The sequence below is a fragment of the Aspergillus niger genome (assembly GCF_000002855.4).
Source record: "Aspergillus niger supercontig An04".
NCBI lineage: Eukaryota > Fungi > Ascomycota > Eurotiomycetes > Eurotiales > Aspergillaceae > Aspergillus > Aspergillus niger.
The window spans coordinates 493,858-515,381 of record NT_166539.1 but is presented as its reverse complement, the minus strand read 5'-3'; the positions used below and the strand labels follow the sequence as shown (position 1 = coordinate 515,381).

The 21,524-nt window shown below is 52.0% G+C and overlaps 7 protein-coding genes across 7 annotated transcripts; 3 read left to right on the top strand and 4 right to left on the bottom strand.

Annotated features, from left to right (window-relative positions):
* Positions 1-730: 730 nt before the first annotated feature.
* On the bottom strand, positions 731-2,416 carry An04g01940 (uncharacterized protein; the record flags this gene model as incomplete). Its single annotated transcript, XM_001401525.3, has 3 exons — positions 731-761; positions 841-1,827; positions 1,893-2,416. 3 exons carry the CDS (start codon positions 2,414-2,416, stop codon positions 731-733), a joined length of 1,542 nt encoding a protein of 513 aa, XP_001401562.1.
* A 594-nt stretch (positions 2,417-3,010) lies between these two features.
* On the bottom strand, positions 3,011-4,603 carry An04g01930 (uncharacterized protein; the record flags this gene model as incomplete). Its single annotated transcript, XM_059747339.1, has 2 exons — positions 3,011-3,610; positions 3,665-4,603. The coding sequence occupies 2 exons, from the start codon at positions 4,601-4,603 to the stop codon at positions 3,011-3,013; spliced, it is 1,539 nt and encodes a 512-aa protein (XP_059606871.1).
* Positions 4,604-5,332: 729 nt separating this feature from the next.
* Positions 5,333-10,112, top strand: An04g01920 (uncharacterized protein; the record flags this gene model as incomplete). Its single annotated transcript, XM_001401523.3, has 5 exons — positions 5,333-5,376; positions 5,459-5,602; positions 5,753-8,691; positions 8,751-8,908; positions 8,964-10,112. The coding sequence occupies 5 exons, from the start codon at positions 5,333-5,335 to the stop codon at positions 10,110-10,112; spliced, it is 4,434 nt and encodes a 1,477-aa protein (XP_001401560.1).
* Positions 10,113-10,821: 709 nt separating this feature from the next.
* An04g01910 (uncharacterized protein) lies at positions 10,822-12,468 on the top strand (the record flags this gene model as incomplete). The annotated part of the gene is made up of 1 exon (XM_001401522.3): positions 10,822-12,468. The coding sequence occupies one exon, from the start codon at positions 10,822-10,824 to the stop codon at positions 12,466-12,468; it is 1,647 nt and encodes a 548-aa protein (XP_001401559.1).
* A 397-nt stretch (positions 12,469-12,865) lies between these two features.
* Positions 12,866-15,921, bottom strand: An04g01900 (uncharacterized protein; the record flags this gene model as incomplete). The annotated part of the gene is made up of 5 exons (XM_059747338.1): positions 12,866-13,959; positions 14,005-15,220; positions 15,308-15,594; positions 15,666-15,693; positions 15,748-15,921. 5 exons carry the CDS (start codon positions 15,919-15,921, stop codon positions 12,866-12,868), a joined length of 2,799 nt encoding a protein of 932 aa, XP_059606870.1.
* A 371-nt stretch (positions 15,922-16,292) lies between these two features.
* Positions 16,293-19,181, top strand: An04g01890 (uncharacterized protein; the record flags this gene model as incomplete). The annotated part of the gene is made up of 4 exons (XM_001401520.3): positions 16,293-16,328; positions 16,606-16,971; positions 17,042-17,277; positions 17,327-19,181. The coding sequence occupies 4 exons, from the start codon at positions 16,293-16,295 to the stop codon at positions 19,179-19,181; spliced, it is 2,493 nt and encodes an 830-aa protein (XP_001401557.1).
* Positions 19,182-19,554: 373 nt separating this feature from the next.
* An04g01880 (uncharacterized protein) lies at positions 19,555-21,459 on the bottom strand (the record flags this gene model as incomplete). Its single annotated transcript, XM_059747337.1, has 3 exons — positions 19,555-19,754; positions 19,872-20,723; positions 20,778-21,459. The coding sequence occupies 3 exons, from the start codon at positions 21,457-21,459 to the stop codon at positions 19,555-19,557; spliced, it is 1,734 nt and encodes a 577-aa protein (XP_059606869.1).
* Positions 21,460-21,524: the final 65 nt, after the last annotated feature.

Sequence of the window (21,524 nt, the reverse complement as noted above, 5' to 3'; positions counted from 1 at the left end):
CCGCAGCACAACAGCAGCCTGGGATTGAGCCTGCTGAGATGTGGCCTTTTGGTTGCGGACAAAGCAATGAATGGGGGAGTAAGAGAATAGTTTAAGTAACTAAAAGAGGAGCTGGTCCGCGCCTTAGTCAACCGCGGCGGTGGCCTCGGAGGCAAGGCCGCAGCAGAACAAACAACTCCTTCATTCAGCTCCCCATCAATGCTTCTTTTTCAATGGCGGCGTATTGGACATCAAAGAAATCTGACTTTTATTTCGTTGCGTTCATCATTCCCCTATACAGCATCTACATAGAGCCATGCAAGCCGGACCGAATAATAAGAATGAACAAAAAAAAGAAAAAAAAAGTGTAAGAAATATTTTCCACAAGCGTCGTAACACACGTCAAAGAAGTGGTCTGCGCAACTCCAGCCATGCCACCTGATCTTCTAAGTTGCCTTTCCATCCTGCTGCTTGCCCGACCTTCTCGATTCTGCGAACGTTTCAACTGGATATCGTGGAGAATACTCACGATCCCCTGTTCTTCGCACCCAGCAGGTGGAATAGGCGACGATTAGGCCCCCTGTGGTCTCTAATCAGGGAGTTAACTGACACCCCCTTTCGCTACTGCAAACCATTCTACTTCATTCGTGACTTGACCCTGCCAAGACTTGGTGTCAGATACTCTTTGACTTCTCCACCAGCCGTAACCTGATGGATACAAGCCTGGCCATCCAAGCGGGCAATAACTTCTTTAGTTCAGGATGGGCTCAAGGGTGTTACCACTGTTTCCGTAATTAGTAACATCATTCTCTCAAGAGCTGGGAAGAAATCGCAAGCTAAGGAGTGGAGCATAAGACTTACGCGACAATGTTGGCCCAACCGATCAGACGCCAGTGCTTCTCAATTCTCCGACTGATGGCAATCTTCTCTCCGACCTCGGTACAGGCAGGGCTGGTCAAGCTGAGCTTGGCAGCATCAGCCTTGACACCCACGACCTTAGCTCCGGTAGCCGTAGAACCGATGTTGACCATGAGAACCTCGTTCTTAGTAAGCTTGGCAACCTTGGCCTGCTTGCCATCGGCAGTCTTGACACCGAGCAGACGACGAAGCAAGAAGTAGTTGACTTCCAACTCAGTGTAGATAGCGGGAAGGCGTCCGCGGTGACCCAGGACGAAACCAACGAGACGATCAGCACGGCACAGAGTAGGGTCTACACGAGTACCGACACCAATCAAACCACCAGGGACGGCAAACTTGAGGTCGTTGTGCTCGGCAAAGAGGGACATGACCCGAGAGAAGATGGGACGGCACTGAATCTTGCCGTTCTCGTCCTTGGTGACCAGACCGGGACGAATCTCAATCTCGTCGTTCTGCTTCAGAACACCAGTCAAGATCGAACCACCGGCAACACCACCCTTCAGCTCCTCAATTTCGGCACCAGGCTTGTTCACATCGAAGGAACGAATGACGATCATGTGGGGGGAAGCGGTGAAATCGCGGACGGGGACGGGAATGTGCGAAACCAGGTATTCGTTGACAGCATCGATGTTGTACTTGAGCTGTGCAGAAATGGGAATGATCGGAGAGCCATCGGCGACAGTACCACGGATGAACTTCAAGATCGACTGGTAATGTTGCAGGGCACCATCCTCTCTCATCAAGTCCACCTTGTTTTGCAAAATGATGATGTGGCTGAGCTTCATGATTTCGATGGCAGCCAAGTGCTCCGAAGTCTGAGGTTGAGGGCAAGTTTCGTTTCCGGCAATAAGGAGGAGGGCAGCGTCCATGACGGCGGCACCAGACAACATAGTACTCATCAGAATATCGTGACCGGGGCAGTCGACGAAACTAAGTTGGGTCTCTGAGTTAGCACTGAAGAATTTGTCCACACTTGAGTCCGAGGTTCAACGTACGACACATGTCTCAACAGTCTGTAGCGGCCACCGCAGCCATCCCTCTCACAAGGCGGGTCGACTTCCTTCTCACTCTTAAAGCTCTTAAAGCATGTCGGCCTAGGGCACTCGGGGTTGTCGCACTTGTAGATCTTTGCGTTGGCATAACCCAGCTTGATCGTAATGTTTCGCTCCAACTCGTTCTTGAAACGGACAGTCTGGACCTCGGAGATAGCCTTAACGACCGTCGACTTGCCGTGAGCGACGTGACCGATGGTGCCAATGTTGATTGTGGCTTGGCGCGCAATAATTTCGGGGGTCAAAGGAGTCAGGGTGGACAGGTCCAGAGTCTCCGGATTCGGCTGCTCGGGCAGCTCTGGCCGCTTGGGCTGGGGAGGAGGAACTTCCTTCTTCATCGCAGACTTCAGAGGCTTGGCCTCCTGGTCGAGGGGCTCTTGCTCTTCGATGTCATCGTGACCGTTCGCATCGAGCATGGGGGATCCAGGCTGGGACTCGTCGTCAGAGAAGTCGCCGTTGGCAGCCATGATTGCAAGTGAAATCGAGAGACAACAGCGGTTCTAGAAAAGGGGGGTTATGGGGGGTGGAGAGGGCGAGGGTCGAGGGTCGTGTTGTCTGATGAAAATTGCTGCTTGAGAACGGAGGCGATATGATACGGTTCGGCCAGTGGGGTTGTGATTTGTGCAGTGGAGAGCGAGTGGGCGGTGGGCGGCGGCAGGATTTATACTGACTCACCTCTTGGCCAAAAAATGAACCTCACCTTCTTAGCCAACTCGCACCTACTTGAATAATATCATAAAATATTCACCTCTACTCTGTGATAACCATCATGTTTCTTCAAAGTGGAACGGCTCATCGAAATTACGAAGTTTCCGAACTGTATGTGACTAACAATATGACATACGGGGACTCGTACAGACGCAAAAAGCGACCGAAGATGAAGCAGTGAAGGGCCAAGAAGTTCGAATGGGGCGTCAGTAATGTGACTATTTGCAGGGTATCGGAGTATACGTGGAGCACCTCTAGCTTTAGAATGACTGTAACGGTATAATTTCACACATCCGTTTGCCTATCAACAAGGGTTGGGTATATACAGTAAGACAATAATCAAATAGGTAAACCTATTCTTCATCGCTCTCTTCGCTGGAGGATTCATCCTGGCTCACTTCTTCATCATAATCCTCTTCCGAATCCTCTAGCGTCGAGGGGTCTTCAGGAGCCAGCATCACAAATGCTTTGAGGCAGGTAATCCGGTTGCCTGTGCCATAAGCATTCAAGAACTTACCGACCTGGATTTCCTTCTTCTCCTTCTCTGCCGACTTCTTTTTGGTACCCTTTGTATCCTTCTTCACCAGATCGGCGCCTTGTAGCAGCCAAACACGAACCAAGCCCTCGCTATTTCCAGTTACTACCAGGTGGTTATCCTTTCCAGCAACCCGCTGACCGTTTAGATCAAGAACCTCGAAGTCCTTTACTCTTCCCGGGAAGCCTGCTGCTCTACCACCCAGCTGGGCAACAGCTTCCGCATAAGGAATGGGTGAATCATCCTCCTCTGTCGCCTCTTGGACCTGCTTAGTAGAGTAGAAAATAACCCTACCATCTTCCGTGGAGACGGCGAGCAATTCATCGCTGTCATCGGAAGAGGGCGTGGGATTTATGTACTTCATCTGGTGAAGCTTACTCCGGGGGCTGGGGAAAACCCTGCAAATGGGAGTGGAATCCTGTAGACTATGTTAGAAATGGTCATGCAATGGGATATGCGACATCAGGCTTACAATTCCGAAGACAACTGCGCCCCACTCGAATGCCACAGCAAACTCATCACCCTTCGAGTTCCATACTATCTTCCTTCCTTCCCCAGTGCTCCATTTGCCCTCCTTGACGCTCTGCAAAATCTCTCGGTTGAAGTTCAACACACCAGCCTTCTTCCCTGTGACCAGGTTCCAGAGCCTCATGCACTTTTCTCCCTTGCCCACACTCAACATCAACTTCATACTAGGATGGACAGCGATATCATTGACACCGGACGGGGTGCCTCCGGGGGGCGCTGTGTCACCGCTGGGCCTACCCTGAACTTTCGGACGAGGGGCCTTGATGGTGGATACCACAGAGAAATCCCGAGTCCTAGTAACAGAAATTGTATTATCCTCAGAGCCAACAAGGATCTTTGATCGGGAGGGAAATTCCAAAGCCGAAATCGGAGCGGAGTGATGCATCAGTGTGCCCAACTCGCGGTTTTTGGGATTCTCGAGGATTTTGTTCCCCGCGAGAGTCGGTACGGTGGGATATAATTCATTCACTGCAACAGGAGCAGCAGACAGAGAGTAAAGATTGACACGCTCATCTGTAGCACCACTGGCTAGGATAATTTGAGCGTTTTCTGTTGCATCAGCCTTCGGCAATGGCGACAAGGCGAGACACCGAATGGCAGATGTATGAGCCTCAAACAGGAATGTATCCACAAACTGTACAAGAGTTGACTTATTGCCATCTTCATCCGTATCCTTTGATGCAAAAGAGGTAGGCGATACAGCCGCGGTAAAGCCGTGCAGCACCTTTTCATAGGATCCGGTGATAATTTGCAGCGTGATTGACGGACCGTCGGCCGCTGAGGTGGAAGGAGCCTCTTCACTGTCTGTAGCCTTAGCAACCTTGGTTGGCTGCGTAGAGCTCTGGCGGTCCTTGGCCGCCTCGTCTCTCTTTCTCTTTACCATGATTGTTGCCTGCTTAGAAAATGAAATCGGCGAGGAATGTGTTTGCTTTTGCAGACTAACTATCGAAGACCATCTATCTGAGCGGGCAACTTTTTTTTTCTGCCGGACGTTATCATCGAGTCGGGGCGGTGAGACGCGTCTTCCTAGCCTTTTATACCTAAGGTGTCAAGCGGCCTGAATGCGGCAATCACTCGGGTGAGCGCGAGGAAAAACAACAAGAAGGCAGGGGAGCAACAACAGAGAACTGCGAAAGGAAGCCGCCGGCGCTACTTCCTTTGATGCCTCAGGCCTCCATTTTTCTGGTCGCCAGCCATTCAGCGGTTCACATCATACCTACATAAGGAACAGGCGTGGAATGGTAGACTATCGCCCCTAGTAAGGAATCTAAAGAATAGCTAGGGGACTCCTACCCGCCTACTACCTCCCATCGCAGCACCAACACCCAAACCTGGCGCTCTCTGCTGCTCCCGGCACTCACCCAGAATCCTCCAACCAACCAACCAAAGTTCCTCCCATACTACCCGTCCAGAAGTCTCATCACCACTAACACCCCCCAAAAAATCCCTTCCCAGCGAAATCTTCGCGTCGTGTCCTCTGCATCCCATAACAACACAACCCCATCCTTTTCATCATTTCTGAGCGATTTTTTCCATCTGGATGACTTCGCTCAATCCACTCCCCTTAATTTTAGCGCGTTAATCGGATGCTGTGTTCCCCGAAATAGACTCCATGCTCCGTGACGAGCTTCTCCGGTCTAAGAAAGATGAGATCGCGTACGTATTTTATTTTTCCCAGCGATCCAATCTACTCCCCTGGTCTTTGCGATATTGAATTATCGCTTACTTGGAATTTTAGACGTTGTTTGTCGTCGCGGAAGCGCAAACTGAGCGAGCTCTACTTTGCGACCGTAGGCTTCGCGGGCGCGACCGAGAACGCTCCGGCGGACTCGCTCTATCACCACAAGGAACAGGCGTTTCTCGACGCCAACGACCTCTCAAAGTAAGTCGCCCACATAAAAGTCACCCATATAGCTATTGTTTTCATATGTTCAAATTATTTCAAATTTACCTATCCGGTCCACTGCGTGGTTATTCTACTATTTTCAAGTATCTCCACCTTTACTGAGGAGCATACGTTAACTGTTCGCAGAGGCCGTTATTTCAATCCAGCTACACTCCCACCATTACCAGACTATGCGTCTATTTTAGCGCGCAAAGCCAGGGAAGCGGAGGAGACAGCTGCGGCGACACGACCGGCGTCAGCGGAATTGACTGCCAAACCTCACGATGCTACGGCCCCCGTCCCCCAATTGGGAGCCCAGAATGCTGCTGCGGGGGCCATTGCCAATGATGTTGAGCGCCAGCCAAAGTATCAGAAAGTAACAGAACAGAAACCTTCTGATCACCAGCCTGAGCACCGAGTGACAACTAATCAAGTCGCACCTGCTATCGTATCTCAGGTGTCCCAAGTGCCCGATGTTTCGCCTGCTGCAATAGCGCATCCCGCGCAGCCATCAGCTACTGACAACAGGGCGTCTCCATTGAAAATGGAAGCACGCCCAAATGTCTATAGCAATGGAATCGGGGAAGGTAGTGCATCCCCAGCCCAGGCACAGCCAAAGCCCAATGTGGATGCACGGCCACCTGGAACTCCAGAACTTTCGTCCGCTCAAAGGAAGGATGGTATACGGCCTTCCCTCCCTCAGGGCCGGCCCGCCCAGGTTCCTGAGCAACCACTCTCTCCTGTTTCTTCAGCAGGGCCTTATTCCAATAATACCCCAGTGCCAGTTCCCGTTTCACCTGCTACCAGCCCCGCGGAGGAGATTAATGATGCGCCCCACAAGATTCCAAGCCCCAAAGATGAAGAGGCAGTCAAGGCACCGCCTAACTTGGTACCTTCCACTCCCGATGAGCAACTTCGCCTGGAGGAGGCTCAGTCACTCCAACAGAGCAACCTAGCTGCGGCTAAGACAAGTGCGGACGAGGTAGACGGAGGCACAGTCACGAGCGAGGTGATTCAGGAAGATGTTGTGACCTCGCCGGCTGACATCAAAGAAACGCCTAAAGAAGCGCCCGAGCTGGCACCTGCCCTTCCGTCACTTGATCATAAGAGACTTGACGGGGTTATTGAGACAACGGATGAGTCACGGCCTTCCACACAAGCCGGAGCTGTACCTCAAGCTGAGGCTAGCAGCAAGGTGCCTACGGAAAGTGCTCCAGTGCTAAAGAAACCGACGCCCCCAGCCCATCCGGTACCGTCCCCACCGGAAAGAATGACAACCAGGGTATCCTCTGGCGCTATCAGACACAAATCTGTTTCCGAGATTTTGGGAGAACCTCCAAAGACCCCCGTCTCGCCATCGGACAAGGGAACTCTCGCCGAGAAGCCTACAGAAATAGCACGGGACGTATCCACTGCGACCCCTGACTCTGCAGCAAGAATGCGGTTCAAAGATCGGAAAGCGCGGGAGAAAGAGAGGACCAAATTGTCTACCGTCGTCTTTCCGAAGCAGCAGCAGCAACAACAAGTCCAAGAGAAAAGCGAGTCCATGGAATTGGTCCGGCAACACGCTGGTGATCTTGCCAAGATCAATGAGGAACAAGACTATCTCTTCACCCTCTTCCAGAACCGAGCATATGCACCTCCCCGGGGTACAAGTCTCAGCACACTTCTCGCCTCAGCTCATAAGACTTTAACCACTTCCAATCACTTCCTCGATTACCAGGAACAGATGGATTGCCGTACCTTGCGTCGAATCTACTCCCTGCAAAATGCGAATCGATGGCCCCTGCGCCAGTTGAAACGTTCGGTTGAACCACCTCGAGAGGCAACACATTGGGATGTTCTTCTGGATCATGTGAAGTGGATGCGCACTGATTTCCGAGAAGAGCGGAAGTGGAAGATCGCAGCTGCAAAAAGCTGTGCTGACTGGTGTGCGGAGTATGTTAATAGTGACCCCGAACATCGGTCACTGCTCCGCATTCAAGTAAAGACCCCATCATTGAATGTCGAGGCTAAATCCAGCATGATCTCGCCACCTGAAGAAACAGGAGATGAAATGGCCGCAGTATCTCACCCTACGCCAGACTTAGTGCCCTCCACCGAAGAGGATTCTGTTAGTGAAGGATTCAATGATGAGCCGCGTCACGATCTACATGACACAGTTGCACCAGCTGCAATCTTCTCCCTCGGTACCGACGAGTTCACGTTCTCATTGGACATGACGGCGGCGGCTCGAGAGATTCTCGATAACCTGCCAACATACACACCTGTCACTATCGCTCCGGACACGAACTTGCCAGCATTTAAAGAACCTCCGGACTCTGTATGGAAGACTGAAATTCTGCCCGTTTCAAAGTACGCGTCGGGCAAGATCACTTTCCCCGACGACGAACCACCTCCCAAGCGTAGCCGTTACGACTACTCACAGTACCAATCGGATCCTGAGCAAGCCGTGCTGGATTTGCCGCCAGAACAAACCAATGTCGCACTGTTCCGACCCGAAAACAGACATATACGTGATAGAATACATCCGGGTCATTCGTTCCGGCCTCCGACTGAGCATCCTATGCCCTCCGTTGGCTTCTTTGAATCTAGACAGTCGTCTCAGTGGACATATGCGGAGGATGATGAGCTACGGCGCTTAGTCAAGGAGTACTCATACAACTGGTCTCTTATCTCCAACTGTCTCACACCGTCATCACAGTTCACATCAGGAGCAGAAAGGCGGACACCCTGGGAATGTTTTGAGCGCTGGGTTGGCTTGGAAGGCTTGCCAGCCGACATGTCTAAAACACAGTACTTCCGCGCTTATCATCAAAGACTTGAGGCGGCACAGCGAACTGTACTAGCGCAGCAACAAGCCGCCCAGCAGCAGCAGCAACAACAACAGCAGCAGCAACAGCAGCAACAGCAACAGCAACAACAGGGCAACAATAGCAATCCTCAGTCACTACCCCAAGTTCGAAGGAGGACGACGCAACCTCTTAGGGTCGATCGCAAGAGATCCTCCAAGCACCTTGCATTGCTTGATGCTATGCGTAAACTAGCTAAGAAGCGAGAGACCATGCTCCAGAAGCAGCAACATGGTAAGACGTGAAACAGTATGATTACTTTGGCTTTTGCTAACTACTTTGATTTGCTGTAGCCTCGCACTTGGCATCGTTACGGAAAGTTAATGAAGCAAATCAACCGAAACCTCCAATTACGTCGCCCGCTGAATTCAGCCGACTCAAGTACGAGCGTGAATTGAAGCTTCAGGAGCGGCAAGAACAGTATCGGCAGCAAATGATTGCCCAGCAAAGAGTATGACCGCGTCTCTTTTCGTGCACCCTATTCCTGACTAACATCTATGTTCAAGGCGAACCTAGCAGCCCAACGTGCCGGGCAAATACCTAACCAGCAGCCGATAATGAATGCCCCAGGACGCACTCCTGGCGGCCTGCCTCATAACCCTGGAACTTCGGCTATGACCGGCAACACTACGAACGGGCTTCCGAATGCATTGCCTAACGGGCTGCCCAACGGATTGCCTCCCGGAGTTGGTGCAAACCAAGCACGTCCCCATATGCAGGGTATGCCCAACGCTACACCTGTAAATGGACCCATGCCTTCGAATCCAATGGCGATGAAGATGATGCCACAATCTGGAATTCAGCAGAACAATGGCGCCCGCCCTGGAATGCCTATGCAGACCCCTCCTGATAATACGCGTGTTATGCGGGAGGCAAATCGGCTTCAAGAGCAACAACGGATCCTCCAGACCAGACAGCAGGCCCAGCCACAGCAACATCCGCATCAGCAGCAGGCTCAGCCCCAACAGCCGCAGCAGCAATTCCATAATCAACAGCAGTTTGTGCCTCAAGGATCTCACTCTCCGAATCTGAATATGCCCAACGTCAACGGCACTACGAACAACCCTGCGATGATGGCGGCGCTGCAGGCTGGAGGTGGAATGCAAAGCCCTTCTTTTCACAATACTACCCCACAGGGAGTGTCTACGCCCTCCCCCCGCATGGCTCAACCCAACCTCCTGTCCGGTGGTGTTGTCCCAACTATCAGCACTATCCAAAGCCAAATCCAGCGGAGCAACCCGAACATGCCTCCGGAGCAAGTTAACAAGCTTGCTACGGACCGGTTGCATCAGTATCAACAGCAGCGCATGTCTCAAGTTGCCATGAGTGCTGCTGCTGGCAATATTGGCAGCGTGCAAGCCAATTACCAGATTCCCCACGAGGCCAGTTTCCAGTCCCCGCAGCCAGGCCTCAATGGCGCGCCGGGTATGCAAGTACCTCAGGCCCAAGGATATTCCCCCATGATGCGTGTTCCCCAACCTGCTCAGCAAAATCGTGTCGGTGTAGGGAGCTCTCCCGCTATGAATGGGGCGGTTCCTCAGCCGAGCCGGAGTGTGACGCCGCAAACCCAGCGCAGTGGCAGTGCCCAGGCTGGCGCAGTGGCCGGGACAAGCAAGAGTCCTAACCCTCCGCAAGCTCAGACAGCGACGAGCTGATGACCTTGCCTTTATCTTCTCTTCTTCGTTTGTAAATATTTCCCATCCACCTTATCACCTTTTATTCACTATCCCTGCTTCGAGCACCTACCTTGACACCCAGCGATCCTCTTTATTAACGCCACCCTTACTGCCTTCAACCCCTTCGTCCCTTTCACCTCCCCCAAACCCCGCCACCTGCCTTGGGAGACAGATTTTTCTGTCTTATTTTTCTCCAGATTTCTCTTGTTATACCGGCAGCTTTTCACCGGCTTTCGGCCGGTTGCCTGTTATGCACAAATGGCTTCCTTTTCAATCGACCGGGGCTATGTCCCCCTCCATTTTCAACTTTGTACTACATGTATTGATAGGACGGATACAAAAAGGTCAGGAAACTATTGGAACGTCATTTGGAATGGATTGCATTAGAGCAAAAGAGCAGTTAATGACTACGACTGTACGATTACTATTGAGAATAATTGACGCACCTGTACTACATCGTAATTGCTCTGGGGTTGGGTCTAAGCGCGCGTCTAACCCGCGTCTTTTGCCACCGCCTTCTTTTTATCCCGCCGATTGTCTAGTCCTCCACCAGCTCCAGTTCTACATACTCAGTAAAGACTCGCTATATGCTGCGGGTGCTCATTTCGCACATATGGATTAAAGGCAGCTTTTCACTCCCCTAATTAGTTCTCTCCGAATCAGCAGCCCACGAAGGGGCACCGTCACAATGTCGTCCTCACAATCGCCGCAGAACAGCAATGCGGACTCCAGTTCCTCAGCGAAGCCATTCTCTCTATCATTAGGCGGAAACTCCACGAAAGCACCAGCAAACGGCCAGCCGAAGAAAACGTCCTTCAACATTCAAGGCGCGGCGCGTTCCACCGACTCACCCAGCCGAACACTCGCGCGCCGACCTCACCACCTGCACGATGACGAAGAATCCGATGAAGAAGCCGCGCCCACTCATGAAGCCGTCACCGGGTTCGACACCTTAACGGGAACGGCTATTCCCGCCAACAAGGTGGAAGAAAAGCGCGAGCTGATCATTCCCGTCGCTGGAAATAATAATTGGAGGGACCGTCCGGGCGTCAATCTCCGGAAACCTAAGGGCAAGAACCTCTTGCCAAAGGAGGTCCAGGCCATTCAGGAAGCTCAGAAACGGGGTGAAGTTGCTGGAGATAATGTTGAGACAGAGCGTCCGAGTATGGCTTATGGGTTGAGTTTTGCGCAGCCGGCTTCGCAGGATTCGGCCCAGGCGGCGGATAATGATCGCCCGATGAAGGATGTTACTGAGCCTGCTGCTACTCCTGCTGCCGAGGTAGAACGCAAGCCACTCACGCAGGATGAGATTGCCTTGCAGGCGCTTATTCGAGAGACGAAGGGGGAGCCGGAGCGCAGGTCGGATCTTGTTATTGAGTCGGTTAATCGAGATGACGATGATCGGGCGGGCGGGCGATATGATGAGACGTCTTCTTTTCGAGCGGATGTTGCGGCGCGCCCGGAGTCTGCGAGCTTGGATCAGTATAACGCAATCCCTGTTGAGGAGTTTGGCGCTGCGCTACTTCGTGGTATGGGGTGGAAGGAGGGTCAAGCTGTAGGAAGAGGAAAATACGGTGGTTCTGCAAATCAGGACAATAAGCCGCGGGTCCCGGAGCGTCGTCCTGGGTTCCTGGGGATCGGAGCGAAAGATGTGTCTGGGGGGAAGGGTGCAGAGGCCGAGCTCGGTGCATGGGGCAAGGCTGCCATGCGGAAAGGGTCCAGGAAGGGAGGGAAGGAGGGCGAGTCCAATCCGGAAGGTGTATATATGCCCATCATGATGCGAAACAAGCAGACCGGCGAGTTCATAACAGAAGAGGAGCTCGCGGCGCAACGGAAAGAGGCCAGGAAACGGGGCGACGATGACGAATGGAAGCAACGACGAGATCGCAATTTGGAGAAGAGTGGCCGTGATAGGGATCGTGATCGTGACTCACGGCGTCGCGACTACGATGACGATGAAACTGATCGCTATGACAGACGGAGGACCGGATCTTCAAGGAGAGACCGGAGTTTGTCATCCAGTGACCGGCATTCAAGACGGCGCAGATACGAAGATGAAGATAGCGACAGTCGTGATGACCGCTACTACCGGGACAGAGACCGTGACCGGGATCGTGACTATCGCCGGGATCGTGATCGAAATGGAGATCGGGAACGAGAGCGTGACAGGGACAGAGATCGGGATCGGGACCGCAGCAGACGGTATCGTGATGATGATCGCCATAGTAGCTCAAGGCATTCTTCGTCGCATACATCGAGTAGACATCGTGACCGGGATAGGGAGCGAGACAGTGATCGCGACTCCCGCCGGAGAAGGAGAGACGAGGATCGATGAATTGGGGAAGACGTGGCCTGCTTTTCACCTTTCAATTTCCTAGACATATTCAAATCCGCATATACTACTTATGATCTTGATACCATTTTGTATGACACAGGACGCGTTGGAAGGACTGTCGAGAGTGATACTATTAATAACGTTGACATTTTTAATACCGACGACTAGTTCCATGGCCAGGTAGAATATCTGCCTGAGTAGCTTCCAATCCAGAACAGGTAGTGTCATTTCAAAATAAAAGAAACTTTTTATGTACTGGTCTCCTACCAGAAAAGAACAAGTACTCCCACTAAAAGCGCCACCATACACACGGTATTTGCAAACATGCAGATTAACTCGGGTCTATTTGTACATAGTCTCATTCAAAAATCTTAGTTTTATCCACACTTGGGTTCTCCTATACCCCCAGCATGACCACATCTTTCTCATGCTCCGGGACACTGTCTTCAGGGAGACTGCTGTAAGGGTCATACGGGGTAGAAACGCCCAATCCTCCAAGTCCCACACCACCGTCCATCTCTGCCAGAACCCATTCCACGAGGTAGCTTTCGTCGGAAAGTTCTTCGACACGACGATAATGCCGGTCGGTATACGAGGCCAGAGCTTGCAGGATATCCTTCATGCCTGCTGAAGTGCGACCCTCGCGGCGACGCTTCGCCATACTTGAGGTGGCAAGCTCGACAAACGTTGAAGCCGGGTAGGAGCGGAACAAAGCGAACAAGATTCGCTGTGCGACCCTGGATGTTCGGGCGTTCGTGTTCCAGTCACGAAGTCTAAGGAGGAGGGTACATAGATTTTCGGGGTCAAGGGTCTGAAGAACCTCGTCAATCGAGGGGTTGCCAGTTAGGCTGTTGGCACGCTCGCTGGCTTCGGAGTCGGTCGCTGTTGGGTCATCTGCGGCATCGATGGCAGAAGTAAACAAGGACAGTAGCCGGGCTGGGTGGTTGAGTTGAAGCGCGAGTGTGATGGCTTCGCGATATGCTCCGGCACGAATGTAGTTCTGGAGCTGTTGATCTTGCTCAATACGAGCCGAGTTGGCGTTTACAGTAGCGGTGTATGTAGCAGAAGTCGTGTCTGTCCAGAAGGTAACAGTTGAGTCGGCAGAACCAGAGGCAAGGCCGTAAGGAGAAGTTTGTGAGAGGGTAGATGAAGACAGAACGTCATCACGGCAGCCAGATGGCGTAGGGCTGGCTAGAGCCCAGACACGGTCTTCATGGTTGTCGAGAGTCGTCTCGACCTCGCCGCTGTAAGGTGACCAAATCTTCACCAAGCCATCTGCGGCCGCAGACGCAACTAGAGGTCGCACCTGCGCAACTGCATTATGTGTCATTGCTTCGTCTTCATCCTCATCCTTGTTGGACAAGTCCGAAGGTGGCAGCCAGATCACCTTGAGCACACTATTTGTGTGGCCTTCGAAGGTGAGAAGACAGCTGTAGTCCGACAGGCTCCAGATCTTGATAGTCTTGTCTCCCGATCCTGTAGCAATCATGCCTCGGTTTGTGCTCGTTCCGGTGTCGGATGTGAGGATAGGAGTACCACGAGGTGCGAATCGTGCTGACCAGACTCCCCTCTTATGTCCACGCAGGACACCCACAACGGAGCCATCCTCTATGGACCAGATCTTCACAGTACGATCCTGAGATGCGGACGCGAACAACGTTGATGTCGGATTAATATCCAAAGCATTAATATCTTTTTCATGGGCTTTCCGTGTGTATACTGCCTTGGGATTGTGAGGCTTGGATGACTTGAGGGGAGCCAGTTTACCCGTGTCCCATCGTTTGATAGTACGATCCTGAGATCCTGTGAGCAGGAAAGCAGGAGGATGGTTCAAAGGGTCGTTGTGAGCAGGGGTGTTGGCTGGCGGAGGAGCTCGGGGGAAACTGATGGCACCGAGCGACTCGGCATGTCCAGTGAGGACAGCAAAGCATGTGTAAGAGGAGTTCTTCGGATCAAGCCGCCAAAGACGTGCAGTATTATCCTTTGCACCGGTAACAAGCCAGTGGCCTGACCAGTCAACGTCGATACAAATGATGATGTCGTCGTGGCCTTCTAAGTGCGTGACATCGGCACCAAAGTAGTCACCCTCTCCGGTAGCGGGCCTATCCTCGGAAGGCCCAACTGAAACCACCCTTATGCTTTCGGTGTTGGTAGCCAACGCAAGCATCGACCGATCGGGACCGACATATGCGAGATCGATGATATCATCATCGTTGCCGGAGATACGTCTGATCACTGGCAATGGCTCAAGAGTAGACCCAGCTTTATAGTCGGCGAGTGGCTGAAGTGAGTGCAGTCGGATGGTCTGGTCAGCATGCACGGTCATTGCAAATGACATGCCTGCGGAATACTGGATCGCCACCACGGCCTCGAACTCGGCCGCAGCTTCTTGCTCGTGAGTAACCTCTCCTCCGCGGTTGCAGTCCCACACACGCAAACGGCCGTTCTCTCCTCCCACCAAGCACAATTCGCTGTCAGCAACAAAGCAAGCTGCTTCCACGCTCTCGAGGACAGGGATGACACGGCGCGTCTTGAAAGTCCGCACATCCCACACAATGACAGTCTTATCGCGACCTGCAGAGAGCAGCGCATTCTCTGCGGGCGAGTACGAAAGACTCCGTACAACGGAGACGTGCGATTCCAGTGATGCGATAGGCTTTCTCTTGTTCAAATCCCAGACGCGGACCATACCCTCCTCATCACCCGAAGCGAGTCGAAAAGCGCCAATCGAATCGGCTACTTCATCCATGTCCTCATCCTCATCAGAGTCATGGGTCTTGCCCTTGGGTCCCTTCTTCTTCTTCTTTGATGATGCTTTGTCGTTGTCCTGGTAAGGTACCTGGAAGAAACACAGCGCCGAAATAACACCACCATGACCATGGAAAGTATGTGTGATATATCCACCCCTAATATCCCAAACCTTAATAGAACCATCTGCAGCGCCAGTTGCTAGGAGAGTACCCGTGGGATCGATCGCAGTGGTGACAACAGGGGCTGTGTGAGGTTTCAAGCTTCTAGCTAGTTTGGCCTCGACGGTTCGTGTGTTCTCATCGAAAGGCGTCAGAGAGTAGATGCGCATGGACATCGAGCGCGAACAGAGAATGACATGCGAAGCCGATGGAGAAACTAAGCGCAGTCAGAACATACCTCCTAGCTAGCGTAGGAAGGGGAAGCAAAAGAGAGAGAGAGTTGCATACTGGCCAAGCTAGTGATTATCTCGCCGTCCTAAAACATCCGGGTTAGCCACTTGCGACTTCTAAATGTATGAGAGAAGCTTACGCCTTCAAGGCTGGCAACTTGGTCACCGGTCTCAAGGTCGACCACGAGAGCATCCTCGCCAATGCAAGTCGCCAATAGACGACCACTAGCATCCAGCGCAGTGCTTCCTCCGGTGTAGATGGGACGAAGAGTTCGAGACGCCTCGAAGGTCGTCTTAACCACGGCTTTGGACATGATGGGGTAATTTTCTCAACAACCAGAAGTCTAGGAATCTACCGCGCCATCATACGACAGAACAAATCCGCGCTTTCAAAGAAATTGGCAGTTGCGTACCGCCGTCCGAGTCGCCGTCGCACCGAAACTTTTGGGTCTTTTTTCGAGATGTTTGCTTTGTTTGACGAGCTGGTGGAACCCCGCTAGCTCGTGATCTAACCGCCCCAGACGCCGGAGCCGCCTAGATGACTGACACTTACCATTTGGGGCAGGACTACCATCGATCTCGCAATCCATCGAGTTGCTTTTGCTAGTCTCGGATATCTTCATCATCAAGGCAGAAATGCCCCTTACGGTTACTTTTCGATGAATGTTGTTGGCATGCTCACGCGATGGGGCGGCGAGCATATCTCAATCGGCTGGCTCTGGTAGGCTCATGTCTCTTTTCGTTGTATATGCTCAGCTGCGAGTGGGGACACATCTGATGTAGTTTGTTTTCTGCGCGAAAGTCTGTTTGCTTTTGAAGTAATATGCAATCAACACGAATGGGATCTTCCTTTCAGGCATATCTACAGCTTCGTCTTCATACCTACCTGTGTCCCATCTCAAGATTGGCAGTCACCTCCTCTACCTACCAACACTTCCCCGTTTCCATTTTACGTGTTACCATCTATTATATCGGGCGAATAATTAATAGCCATCTAGGGCCGGTCTCCTTACGAAGCTCCTGAGCGCCCTGCGAGCTCTGCGATAAACTCAGGAAATGTCACTCAGCGGACAGTATCAAGCTTACATGCGGACGGATACGTCCAGCATTACGATGAAAGAGGTCATCCAATCAACCCGGAATCTAAGTCCTTTGGCAGGGAACTCCGTAGAGCCAAGAATGATATTCTTTCCACAATGGGCATTGTTGTCAGCGAAGATGGCAATGTCAGTGGGCCCAGCGAACAGCAGAAGCTCGATATCATAGCTGCGGAAAATGACTATGGCTTGGTTATGGCCACACTGGACCAAGTCTCAGTCTTCCTTGGCTCTTGGTGGACCTCTTCCCTTCTAGGTCGGGTACAGGTAAGAGCGCGCCATATACAGTAATGGCATCTATAGCTATGGGACAGCGGGTTAATTGAACATTTATCAGACATTTAAGAGCTATACGCGGCTGCCCCTGCTAAGCATTGTGCGTCTTGAACGCTCTGCCTACGGAATATGGGGCTTCTATTTTGCTGGGATTCCGGCATGGGCTGTATCCACATGCATATCCTTTTGTCGACATCACCCCTTGGAACGTCTAATTGCTTTCTTGCAGAATTTGTTCCCGGAAGATGACGTAGGCTCCAAGCTTATGCGGGCATTGTTGAATGTCGTATATTCAGCGTAAGTATCCCGAATCAACCATTCCGCTATCTTCTAATGCCATGTATAGGGGCAGAGGAACCATGCTGGTTCTGGCGATACAGACATACATGTATTCCCTCTTACAGTCCCTTCACATCGTTCCTGCTCACTCTATGCCCGGGATACGCTTCTTCTTGCCCTTTGGTGAGCTAGCTTCAATGCAGCTACCCAATCTACCCACAGATTATTCTGTCGAGTCGCTTAGCGGATTCCTACTAAACCTTCTAAAAACCCCGGCGCTACTCGTTTACCTCTCTGTATGTCTACGCCCAGTAATTGAGGTAAGGCTTTATAGGTTTATTCGGCGAAGACTGCCAAAGCCCATCTACGCGGACGAACTCTCTGTGAAAGTGGCGTATGACAATGATCTTATTGACTGGATGATGCCAGCTCTTGGGCGTCGATCAGAGGAAGAGAATCGTCGCAGTAATCTCTCCTTCACGGAAGACCTGATGTACGAGCTAGGTTTCTTCCGATCATGGGTGCTATCTTGGTTTGGCCTCAAATCATTGCGAACAGCACGAGCATCGGAGCAAGCAGCAGACGCTCGTCGTAGGCGAGAGTGGCTGGAGTCCCTTCCTCAAAGCATAGAGCAGTTGCAGCATGAGCGGCAATCCAGAACCCGTCGACCACGAAGACGGTCATCCGAGCCTCCGTTTACGAGTGGACATATCCATCATGACCAAACACGTTCTAATACTCCAAATCGACGCTCACTCGATCAAACAGCGGATTTAGGTGCTGGCTTCGGTGGCAACCAAGTCCTTGCCAATGAAGAAAACCGTATGTCTCAGTCACCAACTGAAATGAGTAGCGGCGACCTCGCGGAGATGGCTCCGCTACGGCGGGCAGGGACCTTACCTCCACCAGACGACAACTCGTCAGCTCTACCAAACGGAGAGTTACAGCGTGGTGATGCAGGTGAAAATCACCGGAACTCGCGGTCAAACACGCTTTTCTCCCGTCCATCGTCCCCTGCGACCTCTTCTCCAGCTTCACCCCGGGTCCGGGCTTCCCTTATCCATCAAAATTCCGATGTAATCACAATGCAGCTGGAGCTTTTGGGAAACCGCCGCCCTCAGAACCAAGGACAGGCAACCGCACGACCTCAAAACGAAGCCTCTCAACTCCCAGCCAATGGCGAGGTGGTAGACGGGCAAACGATCTCTGAATTCCTCGATAGCCTTCTGTCCAACCAGGGCAGGAATCTGACCACAGTTCTTAATTCAGATAATATGGATAGTGATGGACTCTCTAATATGACTACGAGCGCATCGCCTATGCCTATGAATGACAACCTTGGTTCGGGCTCTCCGGGTCACATTCAAGATCTGGACTCTCAACGGCCACCTGCTGAAGCTCCTACATCAAATCCGGTGAATGTCCTGCCTGAAAGCATAGAGGAACCGTCACAGGGGGACACACTCCATCAATCCCCCGAGGTCGAGCGAGCCCATGAGAATGACTTTGATTCCGAGATGTTTCCCCGAATTTCCGATCCTAATATTCGCCAGAATATGGTACCTAGTGGGACCGCCACTGCGAATCGGGTTACCATTCTCTCCTCTCACCCTGTCGACTCGTTAGCATCGCATCTAGCGTCTATACTAACAAACTTTCTGTTCATACCTCTCGAATCCCTCTACCTGCGGTCCCTTGCTGCGTCATATCTGCGGTCTACTCACGCTCCTGCCGCTCTTCGAGCTGATGTCCGAGGGTTAGGAGATTGGAGTTTGACCCCACGATCAGACATGTTGTCATATCTTGGCAAGGTTGCCCTCATAACTGGAATACAAGCTGCCGTTAACGCAACTGTTTGGGGTGTCATATCCGGCGCCGCCATCAAGATCGGAAGAAAATTTTGCGGCTGGGGAACGCTATAAACATCCTCTAAACTTTCTGCCGGCTATGCAAATCTGAGATGGCCTGTTAGTCGGAATAGTACTTTCGACACATTGGCTTTCTGCCGCCGCTGTCGCCTTTTTTCTTCATTGCACATATTACAGGGCATAATGGACACCGTCACTTGATCCTTCTCATTATCATCTTTTCAGCCCTCAGTGACAGAGTAACTTCAACAGCATCATTTAGTATGAGCTATGGCTGCAAGATCAAAAATAATTCGGAAGAAATGGTTAATTCTATCATCGTCGTAGATTCTTAATTATACAGTAGCCCCTCCGTGCCAAGGCCTACAGTCGGGACCGTTCAACAAGCAGTATTTAACAAGACACCACATCCACAAATATCCCGGTATCACTTAGCCGGATTCTTCCCCTTACGATTCGGCACGCCAGGAACCTTTCGACGTTCCCATACCATCAAGTACCCTTCCTTCGTGAACAAAGTTTCGCTTTCTGCTCGCTTGACAAACAGATCCTGAATCTCCAGCCACTCGGGTCCACGCTGCTCGCCAGCATGTTCTTTCTGAAGCCGACCATTCTCCGCAGACATAGCTTTATCATGCAACTGAACAAGCCAGGAGACTTTCTCGCTGCCAGCTCCAGCTCCTGACGAAGCTTTTCCGCTAGCAGCATTGACTCCTTTGTCTGCTGCGGCTTCCTCGTGAGCACCTGGAGCGGCGACAGTAGGGTCGAGGATGATGTTTGCGACGAGATCGTAGAGGATCGGTTCCCCTGGAGGCCAGATCTCTGGGTTTGGCTCAACATAGGGCGACATGTCTAATGAGCGAGGGGATGGGAAGGTCACGATTGTGGGGTTACGTTCGGAGACGAAGCGGTTCTTGCTGAAGCGCTTGATGTGGAAGAGGAGGTAGGGAGGAAGGGGGTGGAGGAGCCTGTGGCGGACTCTGTGGGCGAGTTTTTCGGAGGCGGTGATTCCGTTGTACTTGTTCAGGAGGGTAGTCAGAGGGACTTGCGGGATGATAGATTCCCGGTTCGCGGATTGGAAAAGGGGCGTGGGTGGTAGGTCTAAGGTGAGGATGAGGAAGGGTGTCGTTTGGCTGTTGATGGAGCCGGATTCGGTGAAAACTAGACGCGCGTTTTGGGTATCTGAATGGGCTGTGATAGCCTGGCTTTCGATCCTCAAGTGACCCTGGAATGCGGCTTGTACAACGCTTGTAGGTGTCTTGGATGGTTTCTTGGACCCTCCAAGAGAGAGGTGGAGGTTGTTCAAGAACCACGACATGAACTCCACTGGATCGGACTGCTGTGTGAGGGTAAAGCGCTTGGATGAGCGGAGAGCGATCTCCTGCAACAGTTCGTGCGGAGATACATGGGAGCGAAATGCCTTAGGGTTCCATAGTTTTCGGACTAGGGTACTGAAGCGGAGTGCTAATTGAGGCGTTCCTGGTTGAGGGAATTCATGCAGCAGGAAGTAATTGCGAATGGGGAAGACGTGAGCTAAGAGCTGGACCACCACGTTCAGATAATCGTTGGCTTTGATGTTATTCATGCCAACAAAACCTGCAAATGATTAACACATTGTCTTTAGCAATATAAACAGTCTGAGTGTCTTACCAGGCCTATAACGGTTTCCTGCCAGGTCGAATGCGTCGTGTACTTCCTTGTCCAGCTTCATCACCTCATCCTTGCTGTAGTACGGGTCCACCACGTATTTGATATCGTCCAAGCTCTGGTTCTTAACCTCATAGCCTTCCGGGAGAACGTAGACCTTTTTAGTACCCATATTGACGAAAACATGGTGTCCGACCTCAAGCGCATGGAAATAAGCATGCGACTTCGGTCCTCTGCCCTGGAAGTATTTGCCGCACACCAGACAAGCGTACACATTAATATTCGACAAGCTGACCGAGCATAGCTTTTCAAAATCGAAGTCGAGGATTTCGCGATTGATCGTATCGAGGTACAGGTCGCTGTAGCCCTCCATGGGGGCGCTCTGACGTTTCGGGGCCGCGATAACCGGTTTGTCGTCATCAGCATCAATATCGGACGATTCGGGGCCTCCATCTTGCGCTGCTTCCGCTAGCTCTTCGCCTTCCTGATCAGCAGCTGCAAGAATATCTTGTCCGCTGCGCTCATGTTCTTCAAGTTGCTGTCCAGTCGCCCGGCGAATCGGCAAAGCTCCACGGCGCGGGTCGTCCTCCGGCAGCTCTTCGTCCTCCACACGCGCTTTCTTCGAGGCAGGAGAGCCTGCTGCGAGCTCTTCCTCGAGCGACAGCTCAGCTTGTCTCTTCGACATCATGACTGGGTAAAATGGCGAGATTGGTGAGGGAAGCTGCTGGGGTTGCGGGATTCGGCCTGCGA